Below are 12,890 nucleotides of genomic sequence, written 5' to 3' on the forward strand. Positions count from 1 at the left end.
AGATTTAAGGTAAGGTGCAGGAGGTTTAGAGGGGATTTGAGGAACAATATTTTTCACCCAGAGGGTGGTTGGAATTTGGAACGCACTGCCTGAAGAGGTGGTAGAGGCAGGAAACATCACAACATTTCAGAAGTATTTAGATGAGCACTTGAAACACCATAGCATCCAAGGCTACTGGCCAGGTGCTGGAAAATGGGGCTAGAATAGTTAGCTGCTTGATGGCCGGCACAGACACAATGGGCCGAAGGGCCTGTTTCTGTGCTGTATAACTCTATGACTCTATGAGGACCATTCCCTTTTGATCTGACCCAGACTTCTATATATCCTCCTGCAATTTCTAGAACAGAACAGCAAGTTAACACTGGGCAAAGCATCTTTCAGCTCAGTTCACAATCGGCTTTATTCAATAACAGGTAAACGAAATAGAACACTGAGTATTATGCAATATGTTCGGTGTAATCATCTAAACATTGCTTGGAAACTATAACGCATATTTCGATGAAGACACAGGCGGTGTGTGGGGTAGACAGCTAGGGGTGCTGGTAATTTAATGTTGAAATATTGATCCTTTACTCGCTGGCGGTGCAGAGATCAACATCCTTCCCAGTCCCCTTTCTTTCCTGCTGCCTTGACATTTTTCCTGATCCTGTCCTAACTTTTAAAATTGTCTTGTTTCATAAGAAAGCAAATATCAAAGAAACTTGTCAACACAGAAATACTTAAAATTCCCACCAGGTGTTCATTCCCAAAATACCCCTGGAATGTGTGCTCAGATGCATCTGTGTCCACACTGAACCACCCGCTGGTTGGAAATGCCTCGGGAAATTAAAATGCTACATATTCCCGAACTACGTTAAATTGCTTTCAGATTTTAATAATTTGTGATATGTTTCAGAAAATGCAGAGATTTAAAGACACCCGCCAGTGAATTCTACAGAACACAACACAGGTATACGTAACAGTGTTAGAAAATGTGAGATCTGTTCATCGGATAAATTTGACTATCATAGCGAGAGGATATTTCACTCCATTCCACAATTCCTGCCTGAATTTTCTTTGCGTCACTGCATAAATAAACGTGTTGGTGCAGCAACTCAAGAGTTGGAGCATGAAGCCTATTTCCGGTACAAATGTGGGCAGAGGAACAGTATATATGTACCACAAGTATTCTAACCGTTTTAAAATGGAACACACCATAAACACCACCCATAACAGGATGAAATTCGCCGATATAACGAACAGTAAAATCATGGATTTTCTTCGATTCGCTATCTCTGGGTCACTGGGACTCTCCCCACTGCTCCCACCCCGGAGCCGCCTGCGGGCTCTGTTGGCTACTATAATGTTTCTGACCGTCAGTGCATTGAATAGTAGAATCAAAACAAATGGGACAAAAGGTGTTATAATATAATGCATTAATTCAAAGACAGCCCAGGCGAACGAACGAGATGCAGCTAACGCCACGTCGCAAAACCAGGGACTGTTAGAAAGTGTATAGATAGGCCGGTACAGAAAATACCAGAAAATGTTCTTCAAACAGCTCAGCACAGTCACTGTTCCGAGAACCACAGCGGCCGTTTTCTCGGTGCAATATTTAGTTTTCATCTTCTGACAACAAATGGCCACAAATCGATCAAAGGTGAAAGTGACGGTGAACCAGACAGAACAGTCTGTGGCAGCGTAAAGCAGGACTGCGTGGATATTACAAACTCTCTCAAAAATAAGTAAAGTGCATTCATTCCGATAAGCAATAGGAATCTGCCTTAGGATCAGATCGAGGATAATGACCAATAGGTCTGCTGCTGCCATAGCAACCAGATAGCGAGTGAGACATTTGGAGAGACCGCACTTTCTTCGAGACAGGATCACAATGGTCACCATGTTCACTGTAAGCAAAGAGAGTAAAGGGAACTATTCACCAAACACCGCAATAAGGGAAGATGTTATTAACGTGTTTCGCACTAAACTGAAATGAGTCAAGAAATCTGCAGCTTGCCTTTGCATCCAGTGTTGGAATGAAATGACGTTACCTGTGACAAAATGTCCTGAAAATAAGTTTTGTAATTAGAGAAAACGGTAATGAATTAGCAATCAAGTGACACAACGGGATCAAATGAAACATGTTTAAATAGCAGAATGCGTTTTTAGATTAATTTAATTCTTTAATGTGATTTGGGCCTCGCTCCATGTGCAGCATTTATTGCCCATCCCTAATCGTCCCTGAGAAGGTGGTGGTGAGCTGCCTTCTTGAACCGCTGTGGTCCATCTGGTGGAAGTACACCTGCAATGCTGTTCGGGAGAGAATTCCGGGATTTTGATCCAGCGACAATAAAGGAATAGTAATATATTTCCAAGTCAGGATGGTGTGTGACTTGGAGGGGAAATTGCAGGTGGCGATGTTCCCATGCGTCTGCTGTCCCTGCCCTTCTAGGTGATAGAGGACGCGGGTCTGGAAGGTGCTGTCACGGGAGATGTTGTGAATTGTGCAGTGCATCTTGTAGATGGTACACACCACCGCCACCGTGCGTCGGTTATGAGGGAGTGAAGATGGTGGATGGGGTGCTGATCAAGTGAGCTGCTTTGTCCTGGATGGTGTCGAGCTTCCTGAGTGTTGTTGGCGCTCCAATCATCTAGGAAAACGGAGAGTATTCCATCACACTCCTGACTTGTACCTTGTAGATGGTGAACAAGCTTTGGAGAGGTAGGAAGTGGATTATTCGCTGCAGAATTCCTAGTCTCTGACCTGCTCTTGTAGCCACAGTATTAATGCAGCTGCTGCAGTTCAGTTTCTGGTCAATGGTACCCGAAGGATGTTGACAGTTGGTGATTAGGCCTTGGTAGTGCTGTTGATTGTCAAAGGGGGTTGGTTAGATTCTCTGTGATTGGAGATCGTTAATGCCTGGCCCTTGTGTGGCACAAATATTACTTCCCACGTAATATCCCGAGCCTAAATATTGTCCAGGTCTTGCTGCATATGGACAGGGAATTCATCATTATCTGAGGAATAGTGGATTGTGCAGAACATTGCAGAATCATTCGTGAACATTCCCACTTCTGACCTTATGATGGAGGCAACGTCATTGATGAAGCAGCTGAAGATGGTTGAGCCGAGGACACTACCCTGAGGAACTCCTTCAGTGATGTCCTGGAGCTGAGATGATTGACCTCAAGCAGAAACAACCACTTTCCTTTTTGCTAGGTATGACTCCAACCAGTGGAGATTTTTCCTCTTGATGCCCATTGACTTCAGTTTAGCTAGGGCTCCTTGATGCCACACTCACTCAAACGCTACCTTGGTGTGCAAGGCAATGACTCTCTCCCCACCTCTTGAGTTCAGCACTTTTGTCCATTTTTGAACAAGGTTGTAATGATGTTAGGTGGCGATTGGCCCCGTTGGAATCCAAACACAGCATCGGTGAGCAGGTTATTGCTGTTTCCGTGACGATTGATAGCACTGTCGACGCCACCTGCCATCACTTTGTTCATGATTGAGTGTAGGCGGATGGGGTGGTAAGTTCCCGATCGGATTTGTCCGGAATTTTGTGGATAAGACATACCTGGGCACTTTTCCACATCGTTGGGTCAATGATAGTGTTATAGCTGTACTGGAACAGCTTGGCTAGGGACACAGCTTGCTCTGCAGTACAAGTCAAATAAAAATACAAATAACAAAAAAAACACTGGAAATCGGAGCTACATTTAAATAGGGAGGCAGGAAGGGGAATAAACCATTCAGCCACTTGGACCATTTCCTTCAATCAATTAGATCCCGACTGATCTGTATCTGAATTCCATCTACGTAATTTTGTTCCGTAATAGCCTCGCCTATGGAAAACCTACCTGTCTCAGTTTTGAAACATTCAAATCACCTTGTCTCATTGGCTTTTGGGGGATGGGATAAAGTTCCAGATTTTCACTACTATTACTGGGAAAAGAATTGATTCTTACCATCATCGTTGAAAGGTCCACCTGTAACATTGCTCAATAGCACTGGGTGGGGAGGTGATAAAAAAAACGCCAGGGAGCTAAGAGAACTGGACACTCTATAGTGCTCTCTGAATGGGATAGTGAGTTAACAGTACCCAGTCTGCATACTCACACATTGACTGTGGTAAATTTTTCAGGGCGGTTAGCATTTTTGCACAGAGGCATGCATAAAAACTTCCCGTCCAAAGGATGTCATGTGATTGTTCCACATTTTTGCTCCTGTTGCAGAATATTAAATATTGATTTCCTGTTTGTTTTGTTCACTTAACGTGATGCCCAGTCTGATGCTCAGTTCCTGTATCCCCGATGGTAGATCAATGCCAAGTTACAGAAATGCCTCACTTCCTGGTAATTAGATTTTCAGAGTCACATGTACATTAATCATTCGTAATTTAAAAAAACATTTAAATGAGATGAATAATATTAAACAGGAACTCAAACTTAAAATTCTAAGAGAAATCTCCCAAGACAGCGAAACAAACGACGGGTAGGAATTGATAGAAAGCGAGATATCGGAAGCATCATTGTTCTTGTCATTAATCTGTTAGCACTGATTTAGTCAACGAAATAATGAACTGAAAGCAGCTGAATTTGAAATATGGTGAAGTATTAGAGCATTTTTCTCATCTAACACTTGGCCTCAGAATTTTCTGATAAAGGTACACTTTTAGTTAGATCAATGAGCCAGTAATATGGCTTCCATAGTCTGAAGGAACATTGGGTTATTGATATTATCTGAAACCGGTTGAATAATGGACATTAAATTGATATTAGTGAATGAGAGTTCATAGCCATAGAACACAGGTTACCACCAAAGATAGAAAGAACAATATAAAGAGAGAAAGACAGAAGGAAAAGAAGAAAGACATATACAAGAAGGAAGGAAATAGGAACTCTCATCTATAGATACTAACCACAAATTCCAATTATCGAGAAGCACTTCACAGCCATTGAAGTGTCTTTCACATGTATTCACCGCCCTAATTCTGAAGTGGTGTAATATAGGGAACGTAACACAATAAAGATCTGGATGCGTGGACTAAGATATAACATACTCTTAAATATCATTTACTGAATTACCAGTCCCAGTTATAACATACCCGGCACACCAATCCCAGCCAAGATGGGGTAGTAAATCTTTTCTATATCATAAAGCGCCCAAAGAATCTTGAGCTTTATTAGAAAAGGAAGAGACATTATTTTCCCTTTCGGTAAGAGTCGATGATTCGATGTTTGCTGTTGGTGCTGGAAGAAATTCTCCGATTGACACATTGAGAGGATCTCCATTCTTTATAGGAAAAAAAAGCTAATTGGGTCAGAAAATTGGGTCCCATGCTGCCTGTGCTTATTTACAGACACTGAACAAACAGATGAAGTCAACAGCTTCCACTCCAAGATTTTTGACAGTAACAGCGAAATTTCCAATTAGAAACTTCCCCAAAGACTAGGTTAATGCTGCACCCTCTTAGACTCATATGAGTCCCACAATCCTGAGAAGAATTTCCACAAATGTCGTTTCTTACTAAAACTATAAAATACACTGTGTTAGCCGAGTATCATCAAACAAAAGATTGAACAAATTTGCTTCCATTAGAGAGGAACAATGAATAAAAAAAACTCAAACAAGAAGCGAAACAAAAGAATGTTAAGATCTTAAACACAAGCGTAATTGCCAGTTTCCATCAGACACTCCGTGTCTGAGGGAAAATTTCTAAAGATGCTTCCTGGCCTTCTGATTGTTTCCAGCATTTTTTGCTTTTATTTCAGATTCCCAGCATCCACGATACTGCTTTTGTTTGAAGAATTTTAAAATAATTCTGATCTTAGTCTGGGCTGCATATTTAATAAAATGAATTTCTTCACCGAAGCATCTATTCCAGTTGCTGATACCAGTCGGAATATGTATGTTATACATAAAGGAATCACTGTTGTAATGTGGGCAATATTGCAACAATCGCCAGTCGCAATTAAATGCAGAGTCCTGGACATTATCGAGAAGTGATTTTTCCACAATTAAAAATAAAAGGTTAATATTTCCGCTCAATGATAAAGAAGGCAGATTTGAAACCATCAGCTCAAGCGTTTGTGCATCATTATAGCATCACTAAATTTCAGGGCTTTATCACTGTTCGACGGTGATTCTCTCACCAAGGGAGCCTACCGTTTAGTGAATTCCTAACTGGTGATAGTGTCTAGTTACAGATTCCGGATCCTATCGCTCTCTCCGTCTTCTCACGGATTGTGCTGTGTTTGACCTGCTTATTATCTTAAACGAGCAGCACTAGTCTACTCCTATCCTTTAGTGCATTTGTCAACTTTGACTGCAGTGAATCATCACTTTATGCAAGGTATATTTGGCCCAATTTTCCCCTTTCCATGAGAAGGGCGAAACAACTCCTGGTAGAGTACAAGTCAGTTAAGTATGCCTTCATGTTATGATCCTCTTGCTCAATGTGGGAGCTCAGGGACACGGCTGATGTCCCTTATTCCTTCACGTGCAGGAAGTGTGTCCAGCTGCAGCTCTTGTTAGACCGCATGATGGCTCTGGAGCTGCGGGTGGACTCACTTTGGAGCATCCGCGATGCTGAGGAGGTCGTGGATAGCACGGTTAGCGAATTGGTCACACCGCAGATTAGGATTGCTGAGGGAGAAAGGGAATGGGTGACCAAAAGGCAGAGAAAGAGCAGGAAGGCAGCGCAGGTGTCCCCTGTGGTCATCTCCCTCCAAAACAGGTATACCGTTTTGGATACTGATGCTCACCAGGGGAAGGCAGCAGTAGCCAGGTTCATGGCACCGTGGCTGGCTCTGCTGTTCGGAAGGGCGGGAAAAAGAGTGGAAGGTCCATTGGCATCGGGGATTCCATTGTAAGGGGAGTAGATAGGCGGTTCTGTGGTCGAAAATGAGACTCCCGAATGGTATGTTGCCTCCCAGGTGCACAGGTCAGGGATGTCTCAGATCGACTGCAGAACATTCTGAAGGGGGAGGGTGAACAGCCAGTTGTCGTTGTGCACATAGGCACCAATGATATAGGTAAAAAACGGGATGCGGTCCTACAAGCAGAATTTAGGGAGTTAGGAGCCAAGTTAAAAAGTAGGACCTCAGAGGTAGTAATCTCAGGATTGCTACCAGTGCCACGTGATAGTCAGAGTAGAAATGAAAGAATAGTCAGGAGGAATGCGTGGCTTGAGAGATGGTGCAGGAGGGAGGGGTTCAGATTTTTGGAACATTGGGACCGGTTCTGGGGGAGGTGGGACTATTACAAATTGGACGGTGTACACCTGGGCCGGACTGGAACCGATGTCCTTGGGGGTGCTTTTGCTAACGCTGTTGGGGAGGGTTTAAACTAATGTGGCAGGGGGATGGGAACCAAATGAGGAGGTCAGTGGACAGTAAGGAGGTAGATGTTGAGAGTAGTGAGGTCAGGGATAAGGTTACAAGTATGCAAGCGGGCAATGGCAAGCAAGAACCTGGTTTAAAGTGTGTCTACTTCAATGCACGGAGCATCCGGAATAAGGTGGGTGAGCTTGCAGCATGGGTTGCTACCTGGGATCTCGATTTAGTGGCCATTTCGGAGACATGTATAGAGCAGGGGCAGGAATGGATGTTGCAGGTTCCGGGATTTAGATGTTTCAGTAAGAACAGAGAAGATGGTAAAAGAGTGGGGGGTGTGGGGGCGGGGGGGGGGGCGGAGGGTGGCATTGTTAATCAAGGAGAGTATTACGGTGGCAGAAAGGACATTTGAGGACTCGTCTACTGAGGTAGTATGGGCCGAGGTTAGAAACAGGAGAGGTGAGGTCACCCTGTTGGGAGTCTTTTATAGACCTCCAAATAGTTCCAGAGATGTAGAGGAAAGGATAGCAAAGATGATTCTCGACAGGGGCGAGAGTAACAGGGTAGTTGTTATGGGGGACTTTAACTTTCCAAATATCGACTGGAAATACTATAGTTCGAGTACTTTAGATGGGTCAGTTTTTGTCCAGTGTGTGCAGGAGGTTTTTCTGACACAGTATGTAGACAGGCCAACCAGGGGCGATGCCACATTGGATTTGGTACTGGGTAATGAACCCGGCCAGGTGTTAGATTTAGATGTAGGTGAGCACTTTGGTGATAGTGATCACAATTCGGTTAGGTTTACATTAGCGATGGGCAGGGACAGGTATATACCGCAGGGCATGAATTATAGCTGGGGGAAAGGAAATTCTGATGTGATTAGGCATGATTTAGGATGTGTAGGATGGGGAAGGAAACTGCAGGGGATGGGAACAATCGAAATGTGGAGCTTATTCAAGGAGCAGCTACTGCGTGTCCTTGATAAGTATGTACCTGTGAGGCAGGGAGGAAGTTGTCGAGCGAGGGAGCCGTGGTTTACTAAAGACGTTGAAGCGCTTGTCAAGAGGAAGAAGAAGGCTTATGTTAGGATGAGACGTGAAGGCTCAGTTAGGGCGCTTGAGGGCTACAAGCTAGCCAGGAAGGATCGAAAGGGAGAGATAAAAAGAGCAAGGAGAGGACACGAGAAGTCATTGGCGGATAGGATCAGGGAAAACCCTAAGGCTTTCGATAGGTATATCAGGAATAAAAGAATGACTAGAGTTCGATTAGGGCCAATCAAGGATAGTAGTGGGAAGTTGTGTGTGGAATCAGAGGAGATAAGGGATGTGCTAAGTGAATATTTTTCGTCAGTATTTACAGTAGAGAAAGAAAATGTTGTCGAGGAGAATACTGAGATACAGACTACTAGGCTAGATGGGATTAAGGTTCACAAGGAGGAGGTGTTATCAATTTTGGAAAGTGTGAAAATAGATAAATCCCCTGGGCCAGATGGGATTTATCCTAGGATTCTCTGGGAAGCCAGGGAGGAGATTGCAGAGCCTTTGTCCTTAATCTTTATGTCGTCATTGTAGACAGGAATAGTGCCGGAAGACTGGAGGATAGCCAATGTTGTCCCCTTGTTCAAGAAGGGGAGTAGAGACAGCCCTGGTAATTATAAACCTGTGAGCCTTACTTCGGTTGTGGGTAAAATGTTGGATAAGGTGATAAGAGACAGGATTTATAATCATCTTGAAAAGAATAAGTTCATTAGCGATAGTCAGCACGGTTTTAAACAAAGAACAAAGATACTTACAGCACAGGAACAGGCCCTTCGGCCCTCCAAGCCTGCGCCGATCCAGATCCTCTCTCTAAACATGTCGCCTATTTTCTAAGGTTCTGTATCTCTTTTCTTCCTGCCCATTCATGTATCTGTCTAGATACATCTTAAAAGACTCCATCGTGCCCGCATCTACCACCTCCGCTGGCAATGCGTTCCAGGTGCCCACCACCCTCTGCGTAAAGAACTTTCCACGCATATCCCCCCTAAACTTTTCCCCTTTCACTTTGAACTCGTGTCCTCTAGTAATTGAAACCCCCACTCTGGGAAAAAGCTTCTTGCTATCCACCCTGTCTATACCTCTCATGATTTTGTACACCTCAATCAGGTCCCCCCTCAACCTCCTTCTTTCTAATGAAAATAATCCTAATCTACTCAACCTCTCTTCATAGCTAGCGCCCTCCATACCAGGCAACATCCTGGTGAACCTCCTCTGCACCCTCTCCAAAGCATCCACATCCTTTTGATAATGTGGCGACCAGAACTGTACGCAGTATTCCAAATGTGGCCGAACCAAAGTCCTATACAACTGTAACATGACCTGCCAACTCTTGTACTCAATGCCCCGTCCGATGAAGGAAAGCATGCCGTATGCCTTCTTGACCACTCTATTTACCTGCGTTGCAACCTTCAGGGAACAGTGGACCTGAACACCCAAATCTCTCTGGACATCAATTTTCCCCAGGACTTTTCCATTTACTGTATAGTTCACTCTTGAATTGGATCTTCCAAAATGTATCACCTCGCATTTGCCCTGATTGAACTCCATCTGCCATTTCTCTGCCCAACTCTCCAATCTATCTATATTCTGCTGTATTCTCTGACAGTCCCCTTCACTATCTGCTACTCCACCAATCTTAGTGTCGTCTGCAAATTTGCTAATCAGTCCACCTATACTTTCCTCCAAATCATTAATGTATATCACAAACAACAGTGGTCCCAGCACGGATCCCTGTGGAACACCACTGGTCACACGTCTCCATTTTGAGAAACTCCCTTCTACTGCTACTCTCTGTCTCCTGTTGCCCAGCCAGTTCTTTATCCATCTAGCTAGTACACCTTGGACCCCAAGCGCCTTCACTTTCTCCATCAGCCTGCCATGGGGAACCTTATCAGACGCCTTACTGAAGTCCATGTATATGACATCGACAGCCCTTCCGTCATCAATCAACTTTGTCACTTCCTCAAAGAATTCTATTAAGTTGGTTAGACATGACCTTCCCTGCACAAAACCATGTTGCCTATCACTGATGAGCCCATTTTCTTCCAAATGGGAATAGATCCTATCCCTCACTATCTTCTCCAGCAGCTTCCCTACCACTGACGTCAGACTCACCGGTCTATAATTACCTGGATTATCCCTGCTACCCTTCTTAAACAAGGGGACAACATTAGCAATTCTCCAGTCCTCCGGGACCTCACCCGTGTTTAAGGATGCTGCAAAGATATCTGTTAAGGCCCCAGCTATTTCCTCTCTCGCTTCCCTCAGTAACCTGGGATAGATCCCATCCGGACCTGGGGACTTGTCCACCTTAATGCCCTTTAGAATACCCAACACTTCCTCCCTCCGTATGCCGACTTGACCTAGAGTAATCAAACATCTGTTCCTAACCTCAACATCCGTCATGTCCCTCTCCTCGGTGAATACCGATGCAAAGTACTCGTTTAGAATCTCACCCATTTTCTCTGAGTCCAAGCATAACATTCCTCCTTTGTCCTTTAGTGGGCCAATCCTTTCTCTAGTTACCCTCTTTCTCCTTATATATGAATAAAAGGCTTTGGGATTTTCCTTAACCCTGTTTGCTAAAGATATTTCATGACCCCTTTTAGCCCTCTTAATTCCTCGTTTTAGATTGGTCCTACATTCCTGATAATCTTTCAAAGCTTCGTCTTTCATCAGCCGCCTAGACCTTATGTATGCTTCCTTTTTCCTCTTAGCTAGTCTCACAATTTCACCTGTCATCCATGGTTCCCTAATCTTGCCATTTCTATCCCTCATTTTCACAGGAACATGTCTCTCCTGCACGCTAATCAACCTCTCTTTAAAAGCCTCCCACATATCACATGTGGATTTACCTTCAAACAGCTGCTCCCAATCTACATTTCCCAGCTCCTGCCGAATTCTGGTATAGTTGGCCTTCCCCCAATTTAGCACTCTTCCTTTAGGACCACTCTCGTCTTTGTCCATGAGTATTTTAAAGCTTACGGAATTGTGATCACTATTCCCAAAGTAGTCCCCTACTGAAACTTCAACAACCTGGCCGGGCTCATTCCCCAACACCAGGTCCAGTATGGCCCCTTCCCGAGTTGGACTATTTACATACTGCTCTAGAAAACCCTCCTGGATGCTCCTTACAAATTCTGCTCCATCTGGACCTCTAACATTAAGCGAATCCCAGTCAATGTTGGGAAAATTAAAATCTCCTATCACCACCACCCTGTTGCTCCTACATCTTTCCATAATCTGTTTACATATTTGTACCTCTATCTCACGCTCGCTGTTGGGAGGCCTGTAGTACAGCCCCAACATTGTTACCGCACCCTTCCTATTTCTGAGTTCTGTCCATATTGCCTCACTGCTCGAGTCCTCCATAGTGCCCTCCTTCAGCACAGCTGTGATATCCTCTTTGACCAGTAATGCAACTCCTCCACCCCTTTTACCTCCCTCTCTATCCCGCCTGAAGCATCGATATCCTGGGATATTCAGTTGCCAATCATGCCCTTCCCTCAACCAAGTCTCAGTAATAGCAATAACATCATACTCCCAGGTACTAATCCAAGCCCTAAGTTCATCTGCCTTACCAACTACACTTCTTGCATTAAAGCAAATGCACCTCAGACCACCAGTCCCTTTATATTCATGACGGGTAGGTCGTGCCTCACAAAACTTATTGAGTTTTTCGAGAAGGTGACCAAATAGGTGGATGAGGGTAAAGCCGTGGATGTGGTGTAAATGGATTTCAGTAAGGCGTTTGATAAGGTTCCCCACGGTAGGCTATTGCAGAAAATACGGAAGTATGGGGTAGAAGGTGATTTAGAGCTTTGGATCAGATATTGCCTAGCTGAAAGAAGACAGAGGGTCGTGGTCGATGGCAAATGTTCATCCTGGAGTTTAGTTACTAGTGGTGTACCGCAAGGATCTGTTTTGGGGCCACTGCTGTTTGTCATTTTTAAAATGACCTGGAAGAGGGTGTAGGAGGTTGTGTTAGTAAATTTGCGGATGTCACTAAGGTCGGTGGAGTTGTGGATAGTGCCGAAGGATGTTGTAGGGTACAGAGGGACATAGATAGGCTGCAGAGCTGGGCTGAGAGATGGCAAATGGAGTTTAATGCGGAAAAGTGCGAGGTGATTCACTTTGGAAGGAGTAACAGGAATGCAGAGTACTGGGCTAATGGGAAGATTCTTGGTAGTGTAGATGAACAGAGAGATCTTGGTGTCCAGGTGCATAAATCCCTGAAGGTTGCTACCCAGGTTAATAGGGCTGTTAAGAAGGCATATGGTGTGTTAGCTTTTATTAGTAGGGGGATCGAGTTTCGGAGGCACGAGGTCATGCTGCAGCTGTACAAAACTCTGGTGAGAACGCATCTGAAGTATTGCGTGCAGTTCTGGTCACCGCATTATAGGAAGGATTTGGAAGCTATGGACAGGGTGCAGAGGAGATTTACTAGGATGTTGCCTGGTATGGAGGGTAGGTCTTACGAGGAAAGGCTGAGGGACTTGAGGTTGTTTTCGTTGGAGAGAAGGAGGAGGAGAGGTG

General features: G+C 44.4%; 1 protein-coding gene across 1 annotated transcript; it reads right to left on the reverse strand.

Moving 5' to 3' along the window:
* Positions 1 to 984: 984 nt before the first annotated feature.
* Positions 985 to 5,184, reverse strand: LOC137362825 (probable G-protein coupled receptor 139). The gene is made up of 2 exons (XM_068027044.1): positions 5,088 to 5,184; positions 985 to 1,886 (listed from the first exon to the last, which is right to left on the reverse strand). The coding sequence occupies exons 1-2, from the start codon at positions 5,182 to 5,184 to the stop codon at positions 985 to 987; spliced, it is 999 nt and encodes a 332-aa protein (XP_067883145.1).
* Between the last annotated feature and the right edge of the window lie 7,706 nt (positions 5,185 to 12,890).

This window comes from Heterodontus francisci, unplaced genomic scaffold (assembly GCF_036365525.1).
Source record: "Heterodontus francisci isolate sHetFra1 unplaced genomic scaffold, sHetFra1.hap1 HAP1_SCAFFOLD_96_2, whole genome shotgun sequence".
In the NCBI taxonomy this organism is placed as follows: domain Eukaryota; kingdom Metazoa; phylum Chordata; class Chondrichthyes; order Heterodontiformes; family Heterodontidae; genus Heterodontus; species Heterodontus francisci.